At 37.8% G+C, this 25,596-nt stretch overlaps 1 protein-coding gene across 7 annotated transcripts in view; it reads right to left on the reverse strand.

Annotated features, from left to right (window-relative positions):
• The window catches only part of SYNE2 (spectrin repeat containing nuclear envelope protein 2), a 325,741-nt gene that overhangs the window by 193,083 nt on the left and 107,062 nt on the right, over positions 1 to 25,596 (reverse strand). For all 7 annotated transcript variants that reach the window (XM_034992810.1, XM_034992812.1, XM_034992813.1 and 4 more), the window contains exons 13-30: positions 25,231 to 25,343; positions 24,072 to 24,234; positions 22,669 to 22,747; positions 22,212 to 22,399; positions 20,370 to 20,534; positions 19,327 to 19,476; positions 17,579 to 17,749; positions 13,833 to 13,991; positions 13,360 to 13,533; positions 11,019 to 11,153; positions 9,408 to 9,566; positions 6,841 to 7,052; positions 6,604 to 6,694; positions 5,582 to 5,700; positions 5,230 to 5,356; positions 3,521 to 3,678; positions 1,988 to 2,135; positions 565 to 1,172 (exon numbers count right to left, since the gene is read on the reverse strand). In XM_034992810.1, the coding sequence (XP_034848701.1) occupies positions 565 to 1,172; positions 1,988 to 2,135; positions 3,521 to 3,678; positions 5,230 to 5,356; positions 5,582 to 5,700; positions 6,604 to 6,694; positions 6,841 to 7,052; positions 9,408 to 9,566; positions 11,019 to 11,153; positions 13,360 to 13,533; positions 13,833 to 13,991; positions 17,579 to 17,749; positions 19,327 to 19,476; positions 20,370 to 20,534; positions 22,212 to 22,399; positions 22,669 to 22,747; positions 24,072 to 24,234; positions 25,231 to 25,343 (3,119 nt within the window). The remainder of the gene's footprint in view (positions 1 to 564; positions 1,173 to 1,987; positions 2,136 to 3,520; positions 3,679 to 5,229; positions 5,357 to 5,581; positions 5,701 to 6,603; positions 6,695 to 6,840; positions 7,053 to 9,407; positions 9,567 to 11,018; positions 11,154 to 13,359; positions 13,534 to 13,832; positions 13,992 to 17,578; positions 17,750 to 19,326; positions 19,477 to 20,369; positions 20,535 to 22,211; positions 22,400 to 22,668; positions 22,748 to 24,071; positions 24,235 to 25,230; positions 25,344 to 25,596) is intronic.

Consider the following 25,596-nt stretch of genomic DNA (forward strand, 5'->3'; position numbering starts at 1 on the left):
AGAAGGCTGCCCGCCTCAGTTTACTGCAATTCTGCTCATTCTCCAAAATCAGCACTAACCTTAGCTGACCTCTCAAATTCAATCCTATGCCTTCCCACTCAGTCCCCCTCCCAATCCTGCTGGGAGGAGAGAAGAAAACCAAATACTTCAGGAAGAAGTAGGGACAGGGCATGGCATGCGTATCTTCTACCACTTCTTTCTTTATTATCCAACGTGTGGAGTATTTTAGGTCTTCCCCCATCACGATAACCCCGTAGTAAGTAACAAAGTCACTAAAAGGGACTTTGAAGGAACTCAAGTACTTTACACACATCTTATTTCACTCTTCCTGTGTCCATAAACACACACTTCAATGAGAAAAAAATTATAGAGCATTTTGTGAAGGCACACTAACCACAGAAACGAAGCTTGTTTGAAAAGTCTACAGAAAAGAATGCTGAATGCTGAGCAGAGCAGGATGGAACAGAAGTTGAAAGGTATAGGAAGTATTCTCTCACCTAATAGATACTGAAAACACGGAAAAGCATTATCCTGCATCGGGACATGGGCGGAAATGAGACTCACCGTAGTTTCACAGCTGGAACAGTGGGATCCTTAAGACTGATTTTACTGATTTGATTGTACACATCTTGAATGTTTTTCAGGAGTTCATTATTTTTGAAAATACAAGTCTCTAGTAATTTGTTTTCTTCCATGAACTCTTCCTGCACACCATAGCCACATGTCCCAAGTAACTTTCTGGACAAAGCAACAAGGAGTTTGTTGCAGGTGTCGTCACCCTGGCCATCATCTTTGAAGCTTATGCCGAGCATCTTCAAACGTTTATCCAGATGTCTGGCCTGGTCCTTCATCAGGCTAATTTCTCTTTCTTTATTTTCTAGCATCACAGTGTTTTCTCGTACTACCTGTGTATCTGAGGCTGAAAGGTCTGTAACAAGCTCAAAAGAGAGTTCAGCTGTTCTCAGAGAAGCCAGAAACTCCTCCAGAGCTTTGAGGGCATCTTTACTCCTCTGGACCTTGTGGTTCACTTCTTCAAGTTGTGTTCTGTGTTTTAGCATAATATTCTGCATTGCATGTAGATCAAGTGGGTGTAACTCCTTTAATGCAAAGTCACCCGACTGTTCCAGGTTGTTACATATTTCAATCTGTTTAGCTATGGAATCTTGGATATTCTAAAATAAAGGAAGAAATGCTGAAAAAAAAAAAACTGAGGCAGAAGAAAAGAAAGGCTGCACATCAGAAATGAACCTACACTTACGATGACTAGGTGGCATCTAGAAAATTGCTTCTCAGGTTTGCCAAGGCTGACCGTTTCAACAGAAGGAAACATGTTAATTACAAATCATTAGATGGCCCAGCTGTTTCATTATCTGATAACCTTCCTGATGTTTCAATCCCCCAAGGAAAACAAGTATATAAATCTACTGCTTCAGTGAAAATAGAGATTAAACTGTTGTGACATCTGTTTATAATCTGAAAAATAAAACTTAAATTTTTTAATTTAAAATGAGACCTGGGGGTGGGGGCATGGCGTAACTGGGTAATGGGCATTAAGGAGGGCACGTGATGTAATGAGCACTGGGTGTTATATGCAACTGATGAATTACTAAATTCTATCTGAGACTAATAATATAGTATACGTTAACTACATTAAATTTAAATTAAATTTTTTTTTTAAATGAGACTTGGAATAAGTAAACTGTAGAATCTGCATGTGAGTCTAGGACAATATTTAGGATTTTAGCCATTGGAGAAGATATTCATAAGCAAACCTTCGTTTTGAATTCAAAGAAAATACCTCATTATTTATCCCACAGTACCTCCTTTCAAATTTGCAAGGAATTGAGAGTTGAGAAATAAATAAGTCTAAATTATTGAAGACTTTTCTGCCATTGCTTATAGTCGAACTATATACTATTGATATATAATTAAAAATCTCTGAAGAACTGAATTATTCTATGAGTACCCTGGGAGAAGTTATATTTACCCTCAGGTTTTGATAAATGCCATCAGCATCAATGACATGAAATTCGTGAATGGCTACTTCATGGAGGAGCAGGTCCGAGCCACAGAGTAGAAGTGATTCCTTCTCCACAGGGAACACAATCTTCAGCGCCATCTCCAAAGATTCCATTCTGGGTGAAAAATAAACCAGATATAATGGAAAAAGACAACATAAAGATATTCTACAAAACATATTAATGCCATGATTTAACTAAGAACAGAAAAAAATTACCCAATAAGAATACATACAATGATATGTATAGATCATCACATTAAAACCCAGACCCAGCAAAATAAAAACAACAACAAAAAAAACCCCTCAAAAACCAAACCCAGCAATCCAAAATGCCAAAGAATAAGTTGTTGGCTATATCCAATTTTCTTAATAGCTTAATACATACCACACTGAGTGGAAAATTGTAAAATATACTAAGCCTTACCCTACCTTTTTTTATAAACTTTTTTTTAAGATTTATTTATTTATTTTAGAGAGAGAAAGAGAGAAAGTGAGTTGGGGGGAGGGACAGAGGAAGACAATCCTTCAAGCAGACTCCCTACTGAGTGTGGAGCTCAACAAGGGGCTTGGTCCCACGATCCATGAGATCATGACCTGAGCCGAAACCAAGAGTCAGATGCTCAACCAAGTGAACCACCCAAGTGTCCCTCCCTACCTTTTGAAATACAAAATATTGAATGTAATTTAAGTTTGCCTTTAAGGACAAAGAAATGTCATTATAAATTATTTTATTAGGGAAAACATAATAGAATTCAAAGAAATAGGCTCTACTAATAATAAATTGAAATGTGTGACCTTGGACAAATAACATATGGACTCTGAGCCCCCGTTTCCTCCTATGTAAAATGGGGATGTGTCCTGGGGAAACACATCCTATGTGCAGGGGATAATAACAGCACTCTCACTTTAGAAATGGGGAAAATCAAGGCCCAAAGAAGTTAAGTGACATGGCCAAATTCATGCCCAAGGCCAGAGAGGTTGGGAGAGGGAATGACCGAGTGAGGGGGAAGCAGAGCATGGCCTTTGGAACTCAACATTTAAGTTCCACCTAAGTCTCTGGCCAGTGCAGTGGCTTGGTTATGTTGTTTAAATGCCCTGAGTAGGGCGCCTGGGTGGCTCATTTGGTTAAGCGACTGCCTTCGGCTCAGGTCATGATCCTGGAGTCCCGGGATCGAGTCCCACATCGGGCTCCAGTCCCACATCGGGCTCCCCGCTCTGCAGGGAGTCTGCTCCTCCCTCTGACCCTCCCCCCTCTCATGTGCGCTCTCTCTCTCTCTCTAATAAATAAATAAAAATCTTTAAAAATAAATAAATAAATAAATAAATGCCCTGAGTATCAGTTTCCTCGTCAGTCAAATGGCAGTCATGGTAGCCTCTCTCACCCAGGTTGTGACAACTAAATACAATAGCATACTTAGTATCATACTAGCCTAGCTTAAAACAGCATTAAAAATTCAGTAAATTCGGTAAATTCATGGTTAATAGATCTCAGAATTATACCTGGTATTAAGAGTCATCTGAAAGTCTCTTTCTTTTTCCTTTAATCTGTCTCTCGTGTTACTTATAAAAGGCTTGTTTACGTCACTGTCAAGTTCTTCTAACTTCAGTGAGGTGATTTCAAACTCTTTCCAGCAAGCATCAGTTTCATTTTTTAAGACCTAGGTGAACCATATAAAGTAATCTATCAACTAGTGGGTTAACAGGCACAATTATTCTGTTCTTACAAAAATGAGGCATTTGCCAACTATTAACAGAGTTTTATATGAAAACACATTAAAATTATTTTTATATCTAATTAAATTTAATTTTAAATAAATTTTAAAAATATTTTCTAGCCATCTACAAGTGAAGTATCCTTCAGGTAACAATGATCTTAACTGTGTTCTCAGAAGTCCCATTCAATGAAGTCAAGGGAGTCCTTCCAACAAAGGAATCCAAACTCCCTTCCCATAAGTAGGTGTACAGAATATAATTCAGAAAGGTACATGTAATGTAAGAACAGATATCCTAGTTCCTCTAGATAATAAATCTTTGTTTCTCCCTAAACTAAAAATAAAACTAGAGTGAACCAAAACTGTTTCTATCAAATAAGAAGTGAATGAAATTATGATTTATAATTAAACACCTAAAAATTCAATACTATTCTAGCTCCCTATCTTGTTGGTGGTGGTTTTTGTTTTTTTTTTTAAAGGCACTGCTACAGAATTTACTGAGTGCTGATCCTTATAATTTGTTCTTCACGTTCCCCATAGATTATTATAGCTTTTATAACTAACTCATTATTCAGTTACTGGAGTAAGGTCTCAAGATAGTTTCTTAATTGTGATGAAAATGTGCTAAATCCATCACTTGAACAACAGAGAGTTTAACATATTAATTCTGCTTACTCAGATGGAAAATAGAGAGGAGCCAGATGGTAGAGTGTGACTCAGGAACTGGCATCATAAAGGGAAGAGAACTATAAAATACGGGAGGGGACTGTAGGCTCTCCCATGGCCCTTTCCTCCACCTGCTGGGTTTTCTGTGAGGGATCATTCTAATGCTCTGCACTGCACAGACTGTCTTCAAAATAAGGAAGATCTTTAAAATAAATAAATAAATAAAATAAGGAAGATCTTCATTTGTAGGGCTTACAATTGGTGTGCCCAACACTAGACAGTTTTTTCTGTAGCTCCTGAGCCAAATCGCTCTCTGCAAGATTATCCATCACTCAGAGTGAAATATCCCTCCACTGCCCGCCCCTTCCTTACTGCCCCAGCATTAGATAGACAATGTGACAATTTGGCCAAGATGATGATGACTGAAACAGATATTCAGAGCCACTGGTTTTTCATGTATTGTTAATCTGAGAGCAACACAGTGGGACTACTGGCTGAAACTGCCTTCAAACACGTTGTTTTGAACAATTCCTTTGAAGGCCTCATTCCCATCCTAAACATGATCCAAAACTCTGCAAGCCACAGTATCTTGAGGACCAAATTAGAGCCTGAGCAATAAATTAGGACCCTGAAACAGTCTTTCCTGGACTTAATACTGACTGCATATCACACTCTGAAATAGAATGATGTCAGAAATGCAATCCAACAAAGAGAATTCTTTGGAAACATCTAGCATATGTGACCTCAACAAAAACAGTGAACTCTATACTCATGGTGGTATTATTTTCTAATAAAAGATAAAACTTCTCTAATAATATTTTCCGTACTTACCTGTAGATCTGTCAGTTTATCCTGCAGACAAGCACTACTCCTTTCCTCGTCACTGGAGAAATCAGAAATAATTCTGAATTTGTTGTTTTCCAAGTACAGCTCAAGATTTTCTCTGTGCGTATCATACCTGGAAAAAAATTAAATGCAATGTTACTTAATTTTAACAATAAGACAAAACACTTTTTTAATTACTGTCAATTATACATGAGGAAATCTCAGGGAATTTCTGCTTAAGTCACTGGACCATGTGCAAAAAATTATGACTAATGGATTATAAACATGTATTAAAATATAACATGTTTGCACTAATGAAAGATTTTTGGTGGATTTTCCAGTTATGTAAAGGGGTTACCTCTCTTGTAAACTACTGAGGGCTGCACTGTGATCCTTTTCATACTTCTCCATAGAGCTTTCTTCCTGTTGAGGCTTTAACTTGAATTTCAGGCTAAAATTCTTAATCGATCCCATTGCCTATGTAAATATGCAAAATAGCAAACATAATATCTTCAATATACTTAACAGGGATATACATATACAAATGGAATATACAACTGGAATATATATACACAAGCATAATATATTTCAATATACTTAAGTATCTGGAAAAGATAAGCACTTTGTAATACAAACGTATGTCACTAATTCTTTATACCCCAAACCAGGAGATAATCCAACAGAGCTTCTCAGCTCTGAGAAAGGTCTTCCCGGAGGACAGAGGATATTTATGACACTGAGTCTCACCTTCTAATTGGTATGTCAGCACAGAAATGGTGTATTCTCCCAACCCCTAAATACGGTCTCCGCCTGTGGCTACAGAGCCGTAGTCGAAAGCGGACAGAAGCCTAGCACGCAGAAGCAGACCTCTGAAGTCAAATACACCTCGTCCTTCCCCACAGCTTCTGACTGGCAGTCTGGGCTGTGACATCTAGCCCATGCCCACTTACTGAAAATTCAAGAATTCAGAAAATTCAATCCCCAAGGAAAGTAAAGGACATTATACTGAGAAAAAGACAAACGGTAAATGAACTAGTTCAGCTCAGTGAAGCTGAGGCATCTGTCCAGATTAAACTCCACCTCTTGTACCCTCATTAGGAATGTCCACAGACAACGTATATTCATAATGGCTGCAAATGGTCTCCTTCTGAAAGACCTGTTTGCATCCTCAGAGGAAGATAAAGTGACGCTCACTACAGCTTTGGTTTGCTGTGTTGTAATTCTTGGAAAAGGAATCTTCCTTGCATTATTTAAACGGGAATTCTCAGCTGATGAAAATAATTAGATAATTAAAACCAACAATTAATGAGAAGTGGATTACTGTACACTTGGCCTTTTTCATCGGGTTTGCTTCTAAAATACATTATCTACATTTAACACCTTTTCAGTTGATGGCTGATCATGTGATTTTGCAGATGGCACCTCACTGTGGGCATTCCTTCCTCCGTTCTCAGATGTGTTCATGGTCTCCCTAGGGAGGAATCAAAATTGCATATTAAAATAGAGGAAGAAAAATCACGCCTAAAAGAGAAGAAGGAACACTCCTTGTCATTTGATTTCACAAGGAGCTTCATCTTGTTTTCCCCTGATGTGTATTTAGTCTTCAGAAGCACTAACTTGCTTTTCGACGTTCCTCCCATCGTGGTTTGCAGTGTCATACGAATCTCGGAAGCACATTTCCGAAGTCTTTCTATCTTTTGTTCATAATCTTTGAGTACTCTCCTCACTTCTTGTTGACTCTTCTGGGAAGTCAGCTCTTCACACAGCTCCCGCAAGACATCCATGTGGTGATCCAGCTGGTACAGACTGCCTTTCTCAGAAAAGCAGGCCTGATTGAGGAAATAAAGCAGGAAATGTGGTTCAAATGAGTTTACATGATTAGTCCATAAGGATTAGAAACTAACAGATGTGTGTGACTTCAACGCCACGTTCTTTCATAGGCCATCCACTGTGTGTCTGGTGTGGTCATGGGCACTCGAGAAACAAAGATGAGGAAGTCAGCCCGAAAGGGATTCACCACAGTCCAGTAAGGCAGTGAATGAAACCAGAATATGTTCCCCCAAAATTTGCCTCTTTGTTTTTAAGTGATCTCTCTGCCCAACATGGGGCACAAACTCATGACTTCAAGATCAAGAGTCGTATGCTCTATAAATTGAGCCAGCCAGACGGGCCCCAAAATATGCCTTTTTGATGTGAAAATTATTTTGAGCTAAAGGCAATTAAGAAGCAGTAAACACAGGAAAGCTCCCCGCTTTCTGCCTAACAGCCGGCAATAAAAGTTTCTTTTTATTAGAGACAGACTCTCTCATCAGCCCAAAGACAGTACCAGAGGAATCTGCAAACAAACCTTGTTAAACTAACCTTTATCTTTGTCTTGTCAATTCTTTGCAAATGTGTGGTCTCTTTGTCTAAAAGGTATAAAATATTCCTTCTCTGGTTACTTCTTTGGGTCTTCATTCTCTTGTGAAGGCTCCCATGTGCATGTAACAATTCAATAAAATCTGTATGCTTTTCTCCTGTTCATCTGTCTTTGGCAGTTCCATTCTCAAGGACCCCCAAGGAACGAAGAAACCCTTTTCCTCCCCTACAGTCGTCACCCACACAATGTGCACCTAGCGTGACAAGTGTTATGAGAGCGACTGTCTGCCGTAAGGAGTCAGAGAAAATCTACCTCACACGCGGGAACCATCTGAGGGAGATGCGGAAAGAACAAGGATGAGTCCTCCAAGTAAAAGCAGAGAGAGGTCCTCCTACCAGAAGGAAGAGCCAAGAGGAAAAAGGCTCCAGCTGTTCTCAACGAACAGCAGTCTCTCCGGTGATGGGTCTGGAAGATGATGTAGCCATCATCACATGGGGAGAATAACCCGGGTGGAGGGCAATGGCAACACTGGTGGATAGGAAGGAAAAGAAGCATGTGTTCTGAAGAGTAACCGAGGGGGCCTGGCACCCTACTCCATCACGGCTGAGTGGGAAAGAAAGGGGACGGGGAGGAGGGGAGTTCGCAGGCGACACTGCCCTTCGTGACCAAGACACACAAGAGGAAGCAAAGTGTGAGAGGAGATATTATTGGCTGGTTTTGGACATCCTGAACGACAGGTCTCTGAAGAACACTGGTGATATCTACTACTCAGAACCTGGAGCACAGAGGAAAGGACTCGGCTGCAGATAGGGATTTAGGCACTATCATTACAGACAGGGTTTTATCACTAAAACTGCAGAAGGGGGCACCTGTGTGGCTTAGTCGGTTAAGCATCTGCCTTTGGCTCAGGTCAGGATCTCGGGGTCCTGGGATGGAGTCCCCTGATTGGGCTCCCTGTTCGGCGGGGAGTCTGCTGCTCCCTCTCCCTCTGCCCCTCCCCACCACTGGTGCGCACACACTCTCCCTCTCAAATAAATAAATAAAATCTTAAAAAACAAAACAAAACACAGAGGGCATAAAATCCCTAGAGCAGGCACGAAACCACCCAAAAATGGAGACTCTCAATAAAACATTAAGATAACACAATGAAAACAGAGAAATCTGTGGGGCACCTGGCTGGCTCAGTTGGTAGAGCATGCGACTCTTGATCTCGGGGTTGTGAGTTTGAGCCCTACACTGGGTGTAGAGACTACTCGAAGAGAGAGAAATTTGTGAAGACACTAAAAAGAAGCTCCCCACCTCCCCCCAAAAATAATAAAATAAGAAAAAGCAAGAGAGATTGATATTGGGAGAGCCACAGCAGTAGAAAACTTACAGGAAAGAAGAGGGGTCAGTACTGTCAAATAAATAGAAAAAATCATATAGGATGGGGGCCAGAGAGAGGTCATGAGACTTGCCCCCAATTTGCTATCTTTTCCAAAAGCAAAAGTTCTAAGGACACCATGTCCCCTTAAAATCAACTGTGGGTACTTTAGCAACAGGTGACACATTTATAACCAGAGTCTCAAGGACAGGGGCCACTGAGACATAGCAAAAAATATTAACTCGATGCTGAATTCTTCTCACTTCTAAACAGCAAGCAGCACACGTTGTAGTTAGAGCTGGAACCCCATAAGGGACAGTTCCCAGGGCACTGACGGGAGGACTGAAGTAATTTTCAGAACAGGTTTAATCCGAGGCTAAGGACACACACAACAACATCCTTCAACAATGTAGGATAAACTCCAAAATAATGACAGCACTTAAATGGCAACAGGTGGTTTACCTCATGTTCCTTGATGAGACCCTTGGTCCTCCCTCTGCGAATTAGTTTCTTTTCTTTATTTATTTGTTTTTCGAGTTTTGAAATATTGTCACTGAGTTTCTCTTTTTCAATGTCTATTTTCAGTTGTTGAATATACAAAGACATCTCATGATGAAGAAACTGCAAAAAGAAAGAAAGAAAGAAAGAAAGAAAGAAAGAAAGAAAGAAAGAAAGAAAGAAAGAAAGAAAGAAAGAAAAGAAACCCACAGAGGCACATAGTAACTATGGGAAAAGTATATATTGAAAAGATTTTCATCAGAAACCAACAAAAATATTTGTAGTAACAAAGGAGAGGAAGGGAGTTTAAATGGCATTCTGGTTCGTCCTTGTGTCTTTGGGGAGGACGTTTTAAAATATACCAGACCCAGAAATGTATCTTCTTTTTCTTTCTAACAACTAAAACTGTGTGTTAGCTGTGAAAGACACCGTTAAGAAAACAGAAAGCCAGCTGCAGACTGAGAGGACACACACACAAAACGCATAGCTGAGCCTATGAAGAAATAGCATGGAACTGTACCGTGTCTCCAGGATGGGATTCTGAAGGAGGAAAAAAAGGACAGAAGGGAAACACTGTGGAAATAGGAATAAAGTATAAACTGAAGTACATAAGGAATCAATATGAGTGCGTTAACTGTGACAAAGGAGGCATATTAATGTAAGGTGGTAAGAGTAGGAGAAACTGGGCATGGTCTATATTGGAACTCTCTGCACTATCTTTGTAACAATTCTGCGAATCTAAAGTTGTTCTAAAATTTGCAAGTTTATTTTAAAATGTGTTTTAAGAGCCCCTTCAACAGTAGACATTCAATTATATTACCTTATTTTTTCTCTCTCTCTAGACACACACAGACACACACACACTGAATACTAATCACTCTTCCTTGAACACAATCTCTGTGTTAGATAAATCCTAGCAATAATCCTGCCAAGTGGTTGGGGTTATCCCCATTTTATCAGTGAAGTTCCTAGAAGTTAAACAACTTACCCAGGGTCATAGTTGCTGAATCTAGGTCTGTCTGCCACCAATGCCCATGCCTATTTCGCTAGGAAACTCGGTATGTGTGTGTATGGATTGATGCGTTGTCTCAGTCAGGATCCAACTAGGGCCCCAGGAAACACTAAGTATTTAACTCAGAGTGAATTAAATGCAGGGAACTGATCAGGCAAGAGATGAAAGAGCAGAGAAGCCAGAGAAGGGACCGGAAGGCGATCTGAAGATGAGCCCAGCCGTAAGGCTGCTTCTACCCCTGGCCTGGAGGCTTCAGAGGAGCCCAGACAGAAGGGACATCAGAAGCTGGAACCCTGGAACCCGCAACCAGGGGGAGACACAGCCGCCAGAGACACTGCCCAAGAGAGGGACTTGGACACTCCCTTCTCTCCCTCCAATCACCCTCGAATCTCTAAACCGTGTTGTCACTGGCTGAACACAGAAGCCAGTTGGGCCCTGGGAACGGCAGGATCAGCCTTGCTGAGATACGAAGCACACAGGGGGACTGCGCACAGTGACTGACCACAGACAGGCCCGGAGTCAGCTCTGTAAGCAGAACCCCAGACACGTGTGCATGTTCTTACCTCCCACTTGGCACAGACATCGCTACTCTTTTCTTCCAAAGACAGCTTCACATCCTCGGTTACATTATTTTTCAGTTCTTCAACAGCTTTCAGATACTTGACCAGACTTTTAGAATTAAGAATTATTAGTGCTTCCTAAAAAAGAAAATGCAAGTGAGAACATGAAAGCCTCATTCTACTGCCAATTTTGGTAGGTCTTTAACAGGCACAATTAGGAAGAGGCTTTTGGAAGACTATGAAGATCTACGGGAGACTTTTTGTAAAGTGAGGTTGACATCCTTTTTGCATCTCTTGAATTATTTTGAAAAGAGTTGCAAGATATTTATTATTCAAATGTAGTCAGACATTTGAGAACCACATAAGGACTTCCTTAGGATATTCAAAATGATTTTTGTTACCCCTCTGATAAATAATTAAAAGGATTATCGTGCAGGGTAATGAGCCACTGGTACTGTTTCCTGTAACATTCTTAAGTACTAGCGAGCGGAGGACCATACTTCATTAGCAATGCCATCTGAAGAATATGCTAGCATGTATTTGTGTTGCAATAAGACACAATTTATAGTAGGGTTAATAGGCAAGTATTTCATCTTGTGCGTAAGCATTTTTATGCAGCAACAACTCAACATTGTCAACTTCCAAGTTTTGCCCAGGGCCAACCCAGTCCCGCCCCACAGAGGGAGCATCAACAGGGCAGAGACGTGTCTGCTCCTTCTCTCACACCTACCTGCTCGTGTGGAGTATTTACCTGGCAGTTACTGGCAGAAACCTAGTTTAATTAGCAAATGACAGAACAAAGAAGAATTTGGGGCTTGTGAAAGAGGCAGAAAACTATAGGAGACAGAGGACAAAAGTAATTCTAGGGAATAAGGCAATTAAGCTGGGTGGGAATTCGTTCATGCCCTCATGACATTTGTTACGGGCCTACTGCAGTGCTGAGCCCCAGGGCCCTCCTCCACAGCCTCTGTGAGGACTGCTAGATTTACGACCTAGGGAGACACTAACCCTATATGCTGGCAAGAGGCTATTACTCGTGTGTCCCTGGAGTCCCAGGGGTCTCAGGGCAGGACCTACAGGGCAGGGATCTTGCTTCTGTTGTGAAAATAGACCTACTTTACTAAACGCCAGAGAAAAAGGGGGGGGGGGGGGGGGGGGCGCAGGGAATCCCTGCCTCAGATTCCAAAAGGCAGATGGTCAGGAAGAGGAAAATGGTGTCAGACTGACACCTGTAACTTCCCTCTCTGGTAGAGAAGGGGCCTGGAGCCTCCATGTTTCCTCTGCCTTCTGTCTCTCCTGAGCTGACCATATCAGCATCCTGACGTCCAGCCTAGTGATTATTTATGAGAACCACTGAGAACCATTGACTCTTTAAGGTCCCAGTTTTAGCACTCTCAGCAACCTGGGAATGAAAGTGGCAAAAAAAACCACAGAGGGAACTGGTTAAAGGTGGTGACCAGCAACATGCAAACAGCACAGACCAGGCAGGGAGGGTTCTGAGGTCATGGGAAAAGCAGTGTTGAGATGGCTGATAACAGGGCCCGGTCTGGTTCACAATCCAGAAAGCCAAATGAGGACTGAGGCCCAGAAAAGTGAAGGAGGCCACAATGACAGTAAAGAGGCTCCTTCTCCTAAAAAAGATGCCTAACGCATTTTAAATGTTCAGCAAGTGTGTGAAATGTTGAATAAATGAATGAACAAAAGGACACATATCACTCAACCTCTCCAGTGTGTCCAGTGGTAGAGACCTTATCCCCCCAAGCACTTCCCACATGTTAATTAATAATGACTCTCTGGTTTGCACACATCTTCAGTCGCCTATCAAGCCAGGAAAAAGCAACCTGAAACTCTCTCCATACAGAGCAACACCACTGGATCTTTAACCACAGTAAGCATTAGGTCCACATGGAACTTTTATCAAAGCATTTTAATAATAAAAGTGTTATTTTACATTCCGACAAGTTTACCTATTCCAAGTGCCTTTATTTGCCTTATTTTCAGTTAAAGTCTCACAACAAATTTGGTAGCTGGAATTATTATGCCCTTTTCACTGATTTAAAAAGCAAGAGAAATTAAATTCATGCTCAATATCATAGAATCAGCTGTGCTCCTGACACTCTACCACTGAGTCCACTCAGCAAGTCTATGATAAAATTTAAATTGAAAAAATTCTTCATGTTAATGTCTATTTTTAATCGTTTCTGGGAACAACGTATAAAACTGGGGATTTTTTCCAAGTTACAATAACTTTGTGTGTAATTACAGCGATGAAAATATCTTGATTTCAAATGAGATAGGTAGCCAATAATAAATAGCCTACATTTGATGGTTGAAAGAGTCCCACCTTGTATTTTGAAATTAGTTCACTCCGGCTCTCTCTTTGTCCAAGTAATTGCTCAGCCCTTGTCATGTACGAGTCAAGTTCCTTCTGTGATTCTTCCACCTTCAGCCTGACATCCAGGTTTGGTGAAGCATCAGCTGAGTTTTTTAACACTGCAACTAATTTTACCATATTGATCTGCAAAAACAAAAAATTCTCAATGCCTGGCCCACCTGTTTAGTGGGTTATAAATTAATAAATACATTCTTTGAGTAGTAAGTCTAATTTTCCCACTGGATAGAATATCCTATTTACTATATTGATATTTTCTAATACGTTCTAAATTATTTAAAATATATATATGTAAAATGCAAAAGTAATATTTTAGAAAACATTCCCAACCTCCAGGGCAACCCCTCCCTCTCTTCCCCATCCTGCCACTGACCACTCACTTTTAAAGACTACATTCACTAAATAGGAAATAGTAAACGAGAGACCTGAACTTTCTCTTTGGTTTCTTGAATCTTTGCCTGAAGCCCAACTGTGAGAACATGTTGAAGGGACTCCTGGCTTGAAATATTTTGTATATCCATTTGTAAGGTATCTTCAGTTCTGGACACAAGCTCTTCATACATAGAGCCTTTGGCAATAAGATGCTATTAAAACAAAGTGAGACCACAATAAATATTCTGATTATATGTTAAACATTAGCCTTAATCTCATCATGACATCATAAAAAGTTAACTATTCATCTAAAATGAGGTAAATCCGTACTCTAAAAATGTTATTTTAAAACTTCATTTTGAAACTTTATGAGTACAGATTCTGAGAAACAAAGTCTTTTATAGATTATTCATTATAGAGTAGGCATATCAATAAACTAAAGCCTAGTAGTAATACAATGCCAATAGACAGAAAATAAGTTGAGAGAATAGTAATAAACCTTAAAATGAAGTTGTTCTAAGTCAAATCAGTTGGAAGGAAATTCAATAAATGTTACTGGAGAAACTGACTATTGGAAAAAAAATCTTTTCAAAACCATGCTTTCTACAACATACTAAAAATAAATCTCAGATGGATCAGAAAGTTACATATAAAATAGGAAACTACAAAACAGAAGAAATTATCCATGAAAACTGATACACTCTCTCTGGATGTGAAGTGACCTTTTTAGGGGTAAGAGTAGGAACAAAAACATAAAAATTTTCTGTGTAAAATAGGGGCGCCTGGGTGGCTCAGCCGTTAAGCGTCTGCCTTCAGCTCAGGTCATGATCCCAGGGTGCTGGGATCGAGCCCCGCATTGGGCTCCCTGCTCAGTGGGAAGCTTGCTTCTCCCTCTCCCATTCCCCCTGCTTGTGTTCCTGCTCTCGCTATCTCTCTCTCTGTCAAATAAATAAAATCTTTAAAAAAAATTTTTTTTTAATTTCTATGTAAAATAAAATAAACAACTTAAAAGTCAACAACTTGGTGAAAATATTTGCCACACAAATGAAAATGTGTCATGACTCAAAGACTTAGACATTCAGTAAGAGAAGTACTAAGACCCCCCCCCAAAATTCAGAAAACACATGAACAGATAATTCACAGAAACAAACGGTTAATACATAAAAGATAGCTCAAACTTACATGTAATTAAATAAGTACAAATTAAAATAATAACAAGGTACTGCTTCTTAGTTATCAAATCAGCAAAAAAAAATGAATTACAATTCAAAGGTGGTATGAGTATGATAATATAGAAATTACATTGTTTAATATCAACTAAGTAAATGCTGATTTTATTTATCTTAGAGCAGTGGAATCATGATGATTTTTATTTTCTTCTTTATACTTTTGTGCATTATTTAAATGTTCTACACTGAGCACATTCATTTATAATTTCAATTTTTTTCTCTTTTTAATTATAAAAGTAACAAAATCTCACATAAAAAAACTCAGGAATGGGAAGGTATAGAATGTAAAGAAAAAGCTCTTCTTCCCCATTCCTCGCTTAGTTGTCATTTAAGTCAATCATTCACACATTCATTTTAAAAATACTTGGTTTGCATCTACTAGGCAACAGGAAATGTGCTAAGAGTGGGGCATAATTCAGGATCAACACAGAATTAGTTATCTGTATATCCTAACACACATTTTTCTATGGATATAAAAGCATGAAGTATAAAAAAAGCAACCGTTTTATGCTCAATCATCATCAGGGAAATACAAATAAAAACTATGATGAAATACCACCTCACAACTGTCAGAATTGCTAAAATTAACACAAGAGACAACAGGTGTCGGTAAGGATGTGGAGAAAGGGGAACCCTCTTACACTGTTGGTGGGAATGCAAACTGGTGCAACCACTCTGGAAAACAGTCTGGAAGTTCCTCAAAAAGCCAAAAATAGAACTACCCTATGATCCACCAATTATACTACTAGGTATTTACCCAAAGGATACAAAAATATACATTCGAAGGGGTACATGCAGCCCAATGTTTAAAGCAGCAATGTCCACAATAGCCAAACTGTGGAAAGAATCCAAATGCCCACCGACTGATGAATGGATAAAGAAGATGGGGTATATACACTCCATCTTCTCAGCCATCAAAGAATGAAATCTTGCCATTTGCAACAACATGGATGGAGCTACAGTATATTAGGCTAAGTAAAATAAGTCAATCAGGGAAAGAGAAGTACCACATGATTTCATTCATATGTGGAATTTAAGACACAAAATGGATGAACATTTGGGAGGGGGCAAAAAGAGAGGGAAACAAATTATAAGAGACTTAACTATAGAGAACAAACAGGGTTGATGAGGGAGGTGGGTGGGGGATGGGCTAGGTAGGTGATGGGTATTAAGGAGTGCACTTGTTATGATGAGCACTGGCTATTGTATGTAAATGATGAACCACTGAACTCTACTTCTGAAATCAATATTGAACTGTATGCCAACTAACTAGAATTTAAATTTTTAAAAAAGCAACTGTTTAAAAACCGTTTTAAAAAATCACATAACCTGTACTGCTCAGTAATTTGCATTTCTTACTTCACCATATATCTTGCTCTAATAAAGATCTACTTAATTCCTTGTAAACGTAGGTATATTCTAGTATGTTTGTATTTTCATTGTTTGTAAGAGGCTTTAAAATATTGAATTTCTCATTCCTCACTCATTTCTTTCACTAAAATAAATTCCAGATATAGCAAATAAATATTAAAATAAAAATAAGAATAAATAAAAGCACTGACAGATGGCACAGTTATGTTTATATAATACTTTCAAAGCAATAAAAAATACCATTCTTATAAACCATGAAAACACAAAATGCTATATATACACCTTTCAGAAATGTGGATTTAAAAGAATTACATAAATATTCCTTTATTCCAGGAACTTTCCACCTTGTTGTAATTTATGACATGCTCCATAAGTTTTATAGCTGAGCTGGAACTCAGTAAAAACCTCGACTGTAACTTCTTTCCCAGGAAAACTGAATGAATTAAAACACACTCTTGCCTCATTGCTTTTCAATGAGCCAAACTGCCAGAGAATAAAGACAGAAAGGTTTTAACAACATCCGTCACCCTCCCCGCATCAAGGAAGGAAGGGAAAGTGGCTTAATCAGTGGGTGAGCTTTCACACTTGACCTTAGCCGAAAGGCCGAGAAGCGACGTGGGTGAGCTTTCAAAGCATAGATCTCTTATACTCACACTGCACTGACCTATCTAACATATCCTTACTCATCTCCTCATTGCCCTTGGAAACAAGAGAATATTTTAATTTCCATTCTGTAGCTAGGAAAATTAGTTCAAGAATTGAAAGTCATAGCTATTATTAGTGGTCTCCTAATCTATCCTCTGTCTTCAAGCAAAATCTCAGCAAATGATCCAGGGATGACAATCCATACAATTTTTAAAAGTCTGAACAAAGAAAATTCAAACAATAGTCCTATTACTATTTACATTTTTTAAAGATTTTATTTATTTATTTAGAAATAGAGAGAGTGAGTGTGGGTGGGGGGGTGGGCAGAGGGAGAGGGAGAAAGAATCTCAAGGAGATTCTCCACTGAGCGCAGAGCCCAATGAAGGACTCCATCCCACGAGATAGAGATCACTACGGGAGCCGAAATCAAGAGTCAGACGCTCAACCAACTGAGTCACCCAGGCACACCACATTACTATTTACTTTAAAATCTTGTATTTATCTTAATACATAAGTCCACAACCATGAAATCTATAATACTTTTACACTCATACCTGCAAGTGTTCTTCCACTGAGGCATCTACACCCTCCTGATGTCTCAGAAACTCCAAAAGAGATTCAGTTTCTGCCTCCCAGATTTCCACTTGTCCAATGAGTTTTTCAACATCTTCAGCCACTTTAAGTTGCCCTATGAATTCATTTTCTTTTTCATGTTCTTCCCCGGCCTACAACATTCAAAATTATCGCTAAGAAGATGGCAACATTTACATTATAAAATAATTTTCAGTTAAAAAAAAGTTATCTCTTTTTTTCCTGAAGATGGCTAATTCAACATATTTTAGTAACTTAAAACCTAGTTTTCAGACAATGATAATAGCACTTTATGATATTTATCACTTTAAAAAGTAAAAAAATTGTTCACATATATTTTCTTTTTTTTAAGATCTTATTTACTTATTTGAGAGAGAGAGCAAGAGCGAGAGAGAGAGAGAGAGAGAGAGATCACAAGCATGGAGAGGGGCAGAGGGAGAAGCAGACTCCCCACTGAGCAGGGAGCCAGATGCGGGGCTCGATCCCAGGACCCTGAGGTCATGACCTGAGCCGAAGGCAGATGCTTAACCAGCTGAGCCACCCAGGCGCTCCATGTTCACATATATTTTCTTAATGATAATATCATTCCTATCATTTAGTTACTATCATCTCCACTTTACAGATAAAAAGATTAAAGTTTAGAAAATTAGGATAATGACTCTATAGACCTTTCTAAGACTCATATACAATTTAACTAAATACAACTCTGAGCAATAGCAGTTGTGAAACATCACCAAGAAGAGACTCAGAATCCAGTTTCAACACAATTAAGCCTTTTCCCATTAAACATGTCTCAGTATCCTATAGGTTGTTATGCTACAGCTTTACACCTTACACGACAGATACATTCTTAAAGTTGTTGCTAATCAGACCGTATCTTAAATGTATTAGAGGAATATAGTATTCTGCATTCTTATACTCTAAAAGCATATTGCACAATTTCAGATCTTTCAAGATTTTCTCTGATCAGGTCTCCTGATGGTGGGAAACATTGGCACTCCATCATAGCCACTGGCCAAAGCCAGTGAAAAGTTACTTTAAGTGACATTGGATCCATTATTATTTGGAAGGAGGCACATTTCCCAAATCACAGGTATTATATCTTACATGTGTATGATTTTTTTTGTTCCTTTTCCACAGTCTTGTCTATAATCTAAAGTCATTCTCCAAATTATCCAACAAAACAAGAAATAAAAATTATATTGTCCCCCATTGTACAGAAAGGAAGCAAGACACAGGCCAGGGGCTAGACCAAAGCTAGACAATCTCTGAACACAATCAAAAGTCATCTGAAGAAAATATCAACTCCATTTCCACAGCTCAGAAGTCACGGCTGCTTCTGCATGTCTGTGGAAGTCCTCAGCGAGTGAGAGACACAGACTTGAACACTGAAAGCTCCTTCATGAAGGGATCCACTTGAGCGTTCTAGTGGAAAATGACCATACTTTAAATGTTATCCAATAATCACATTTACCATTGTTTCAACAATATGGTTTTATCAAAAGAAAAATAGCTGAGTTGGGGCACCTGGGTGGCTCAGTCAGTTAAGCATCCGACTCTTGATTTCAGCACAGGTCTTGATTGCAGGGTCATGAGGACAAGCTCTGAGTTGGGCTCCATACTAGGCGTGGAGCCTACTTAAAAAAATTTTTTTTAAATAGCCAAATTATTTCTATATACAAATGAAATACATAAAATATGACTATTTTACCTTTATATTCTGATTATGATTTTCAGGAAGTTCTATTGACATATCTGTCAAAAAATCAACAGTTGGTTTTTCTTCTTTAGATAGCTGAGTATTTTCATAATTGTCAAAATTGGGTTGATCCTGTTTTTTTATAAGTGGCAGATTCATCTCCTATAAAAAATGTCATGAAATTTAAAGCCCATATTTTTTATGTGAAGATATATTATTACCAACAATAATTGAACATAATATATTCGATATATTCTGGGATTTATCACTTAATAACAATGTTATAAAGTATAAGCATCTCCCAAAAAACACTTCAGTCTCCAATTATTAAGAACAAGAAACAGACTAATTTAATCATTTAAGTTCAAAAATTGTTTATTAAAGGTCTGCTTTTATAAGGCACTATGTATCCTAACTATAAAGCTATATAAAGCTCAGCATATGTTCTCAAGGAACTTGAAATCAGTAGGCAGAAACGCTTAATGTTGTTCTATAATAGTAAATGAATTTCAACTAGAAAGCTATACATGTCCACACAAAAACTTGTACATAAATGTTCAAAGCAACATTATTCATAATAGTCAAAAAGGTGGGAAGAAGCCAATGTGCATCAACTGATCAATGAATAAATAAGATGTTGGGTATCCATACAATAGACTATTATTTGCCATAAAAAGAAATGGAGTACTGATACATGCTACAACACAGACGAACCCTGAAAACATGCTAAGTTAAAAAAAGTCAAGAAACACAAGACCACATGTTATATGATCCCATCTGTATGAAATATCCAGAATAGGCAAATCTACAAGACATAAAGTAGATTAGTGGCTGCTGGGGAGGCTGGGAGAAAGTGGGGAGTGACTGCTAATGGGTACAGAGTTTCTTTAGGAGGTGACAAAAATGTTCTAAAATTCATGACCATGGTGGCCGCACAACTCTGAATATACTAAACATCGCTGAGTTACACCCTTTAAATGAGTGAACTGTATGGATGGGAGTTATATCTCGATGAAGCTGTTACCAAAAACAAAAATAAAACAAAAAAAACTTACAAGCTGAGTTTTTGTAACAAGTTTTCTCCATCTTTTATTCAGCCTTCTCAGTTCTTTAGAAATAGATGATCCAACTTCATCATTACTGACTTGAATTAAGAAATTCCCCACTTCATTTAAAGTTGTATGTTCTACATTCCACTGGGATAGTGTCTCAAAGGGAACCTACACAACATAGAAGCAACATAGTTTAATGACATAACACTTGCCTTTCCATTATCCATAATAGATCTTTACTAAGGTTGATTCTAAGCAAAAGTGAGTGTGAGGTTCTTGCAGAGACTCTGAGCCTTCCCTTCCCTGTTGGACCAGCTCTTCATTCCTAATCACTAATTGGCAGGCACCCGCTGTCTGTCATCACTCCTGGTCCTGAACTTTTAGGAAGCATCTGATGTTCTATCTTTCTAAGTGGTTAATGAACTCGGAGCAAAGGTTCTCAAGTATTTATCAGTTCACAGTGCCCTAAATGTCTCAGTAATTTTTTCATAGATTCCCTAGGTCAGAAGATTCATCTTATAGGTCTTATTTTCTACGTAGGCGGGTCCAAACCACTTGGTAGTTATTTGCTGCATGGTATCCAACAGACTGATGTTGCTGTGTCTCCCTCAAAAATTTAAATTATCTTGAAAGTCCTCTTTGGCAGTTCAGGGCACCTTAGCACAGAGTTTGGGAATTGCAAGGCTTAATGTGTTATTTTTCTCAGTTATGTGAATTTTCATAAAAGATCTTTAATGGATAGAGGTAGAGAGTATTATGCTAATCAAATTAAGTCAGTCAGAGAAAGACAAATACTATATAACTTCACTCATATGTGGTATTTAAGAAACAAATGAGCTAAGGGACAGAGAGAGAGAGAGAAACCAAAAAACAGACTCTTAACAAACTGATGGCTACCAGAGGGGAGGTGGGCGGGGGATGGGTGAAACAGGTGATGGAGATTAAGGAGTGTGCTTGTCCTGATGAGCACTGGATGCTGTATGAAAGTATTAAATCACTATATTATACAACTGAAGTTAATATTACACAGTATGTTAACCAACTAGAATTTAAATAAAAACTTAAAAAAAAAAAAAGATCTTTAAACACAGAAGTGTTGAAATCCAAAGATTTGGATTTCTAGAATCACTACAGGTGACAGGAAGAATGACTCACTAACCTTTCAAATATTCTTTTTGCATTCCTACACCTACCACAAATTTTACTTTCATATAAACAGCCCATTTTCAGCTGAGTAACTTTAGTTTCTATTTGGAAAATGTTTAATCTGAGAGGCTGTCTATATCCATTTGCAACAGAGGAAAACGAAAGAAAGAAAAACTACCTCAGAGAATAATCATAAAACAGATTATTACATGACTAGCAAATGAAAACAATATTGAATTACATTGAAATTTCTTCCATACCTTTCCACATAAGTTTAAGGTATTCTGCATTTTCTTCCTATAGAAATGCAGGGAAATTTTAGAGCTAAAAGGTATTCATCCAAATGGAAAAATAAAACTTTTTAAAATATCAGTTTATTTTAAATGTATCTATAAGCTATCAAATGCTCCAAGGCCTTTATTTTCTTTCCAAAGAACTTAACAATATATCTTTCAAAAGCTACACTGTATGTGTGTGTGTGTGTGTGTGTAATACCTAAAATGAGGAGAAAACTTCCTTTTGGCAATTATATTAGAAAGAAACTAAACTCTTTCCAATACCTTGAAGAATTTTTCCAAGAGTCATACTTACTGTCCTCTGGCCTCTAATTTTTGGATTGAAAATGAGAATCTCCAAACAAAATGAAAAAAAAAAAAGAAAGAAAGTAAAATTGAGGAGGTACCATTAGACTGAAAATACCTCTTTAATCTGTTCCTTCTTTGTCTCCTCAAAACAAGCCTTGAGTAAGCGAAGGTTTTCCACATAAGTAGCCCAACATGTCAGAACTTTCTGTAGAGTGGATTTCACATTATATATATTTTTTCTATACGTACAAATATTATATTCCACCGTGGTATATTCTTTACTAATATCCTGATATTCTCCAGCTATAATGTTAACAAAATAAGAAGGTAATCTCAGAAAACAGTTTATTATTAATAAAATCATACTGGTAAGAAAAATATTTGCATATTAATTGACAGTGGTGAAATAAATACGTACTCTGACAATATTAAAAGTGAACACAAGGATTTTCCAAAGAAAACACATATGTAAAACCAATTCCTAAAACATTAAGGTATAAAGTAAGTGAAACAGATAAAATGCTATTTTTAAGTAATGGTCATTCCATCAAAAAGTAACTGTACAGCTTTACCTAAATTCTTATGGATTTCTTCACATCTCTGAAAGGAAGTTTCAAGTTGAGCTAGGAACTCTTTTTCTTCAATAAATTTCTGGTGGGGGGAAGGAAAAAAAAAACGTTGACAGTTTTTTACTATTACAAATGTGCCAAGATATCCAGATAGAGACATAAATTTTTTTTAAAGATTTTATTTATTTATTTGACAGAGAGAGACACAGTGAGAGAGAGAACACAAGCAGGGGGAGCGGGAGAGGGAGAAGCAGGCTTCCCGCCAAACAGGGAGCCCGATGCGGGGCTCAATCCCAGGACCCTGGGATCATGACCTGAGCCAAAGGCAGACGCTTAATGACTGAGCCACCCAGACACCCCAAAATCTATTTCATATATTTATTAATATTGCATAATTCATATCAGTTTCTCTTATTTTGCACATTTTTACTAATACTGAATAACTTTTATTAGACATACTAGAATATGTTATAAATAGATACCATCCATCACACAAAAACATTTGAGAAACTACCACTAGTCAAATTATGTGTCCTATGCAAGCAAATTCTGTTACGGAAAAATAGAGTTAATTAAAAACTCCTCTATTTATTGTATACTTATTAAGCACCAATGCTATGATTACTTAAATGGAAAAATGAAAAATCAAAGAAAGCAAAAGAAAGAAAGATACTCAAAACCTAGTCAAATTTATAATGATGCTTCCTATTCAGGAATGTACAGTGTTTAAATCATTCACTGTAAATAAATCTCTCTTCATCGTGTTTTTCAATTTTTGCACCGAAACTTACAGTCTCGGATTTTTCTTTTTGGTCTCTCATTCCAAAAAGAGGGAAACAGAAAAAATGATAAATCCTAACTGTAGAAATGACATTTCTAGGATGCTTTTAATTTACAAATGAACGCGTTTATATTTAAATCATTGCAACATTTTTTTCCTACAAATTGCAAGAGCTAAACCCCCTCTCCATAAAAAGCCTCAAGACAAAATGTACTCTTTCCCACTCTTACAACTTGAAAGGCTAAGATAAAATGTTCTGAGAAAAAATTAATTTTTGAATGAAACCATGAATCTGAGTGGGAAAAAATATTTAAAAAGTGAAAGTTGGAATTGTTAATGGAAGTAACGTTGAAACATTTTCTAACTATTATGTTAATTAGCCTGGCTAACTGACTCTCCCCTGGTGAGGTGAATAATGCTGTTTTCTCTTCCTTCCTCCTCCCACTGTCTGTTATTTGACTACCTGCAATTCTGTTCTCCAGGCAGTTTTAAGCTAATGAAAGTTACCAAGAAAACCCATCTCAAAACCTGAAAAGGTGAAGGGAAATTGTGCCAAGGAAAAAATGCATACCCAGCTCCCAGACATTGAAAATACTTGTCTAAGATACAAAATAAAACAGCTTACATGCCAGTCTTCCAGCAACAATTCCACAGATTCTTTGTTCCCATATTTGATGTTCCAAACATCCAACTTTAATTTCACTTCATCCAGCAAACCAAGAACTGAGCACTTATAGTAATGAAATTCTAGACGTGGAATGAATTTTTTCCCCGAAATGTTGTTGATTCTGGAAAATATTGCAGGTTTTAGAGTTTAACTTAATATTATTGACCGAATGCGAGATAATCTATTTGGCATTTCTAAAAATATTGGGTCTTTGGCTTTTTATTTTAAACACATGGAACTCAGATGTATCCTCAAATCTTTTTTTTTTAAGTAAGCTACACTGCGCCCAATGTAGAGCTTGAACATGACCCTGAAATCAGGAGTCACATGCTCTACCAACTAGGCCAGTCAGATGCCCCAAATCTTCTTTAAAACAAAACAAAACAAAACACACAAACAAAGTAAAACAAACACTGTGGCTAAATATAAAACAACTATTTCTGAGATGAAAACATCTAACAGAACATTTTCTGAAAAAATGATTCCCCTATTGAAAAAAATCCTACACTAAATGTTAATCTCCAAAATATTTTACTAAATTTGTAAACTTTTGTGTAACTGAATGCAACCATAATTTCAACATTTATATATTAAGACAGCTTTCATTATTAAGGCTAACACCCTCTTATTATCATTCTAGTAAGTTACTTATGAATGATGAGAAAAGAGGAGATGATGTGGACAACCATCAATTAAATAATCTCTCTATTTATAGTATTTTGGAGTTTACAAAGTGCTTTCAGATACCTCCTCCCATTTCACCCAGGATCCTTGTGAGACATGAAAAGGGTGATTATCATTATCTTGTATTTACAAATATTTACAAATACGCTCAGAAAGATATTAACTTTATCAAAACTCAGATATGGAGCTCATTTTCTGACTCCACGTCCAGAATTTTGCCCACCACCATATCCTACCATCCAATAAGAGAGCAAGTATGGTTAGCATGATATACTATTACTATTATGTAAAATGTGAAGGTACTATTCATCAAGATTTCAAAAATACTTGTCAGAAATGATCTAAAAGTCTCTAATTTTCTGGTCCCCACGGCTTCGTGTTAGTGCTCAAACATGAATGGTACGAGCAGTTGAGAAGTGCGGGTGTTACAAACCGTCCTTTCATTTCCTCCAATTTCCTAGGTGGTACCAGTGGTAAATGTTGTTCATCTCTACTTTCGAATGCCAGAAGAGTATTCAAATGACAATCAAATTTATCCATCAGATTCTGAAAAGAAATTTAGCATGACATGAACCAGACTTCTTGCCAAACACTGTAACTGGGGGTTTGTTAATCTCATTTGCTCTGGGCATGCACTGCATCATTTTCCAAAAAAAATCATAAAGCCCTTACTTTTTTTTTTAACTAAAACTTTGCAAATGAGTATTTTCATCGGAAGTGCTTTAAACTGGAACATTTTACAGAGAGGCAGACCCTAGTTTCTTTGGTAAAAGCATTATCAAAATCTTTTGTTTTTGGA

Source organism: Mirounga leonina, unplaced genomic scaffold (assembly GCF_011800145.1).
Source record: "Mirounga leonina isolate KUSES-001 unplaced genomic scaffold, KU_Mleo_1.0 Mir_82, whole genome shotgun sequence".
In the NCBI taxonomy this organism is placed as follows: domain Eukaryota; kingdom Metazoa; phylum Chordata; class Mammalia; order Carnivora; family Phocidae; genus Mirounga; species Mirounga leonina.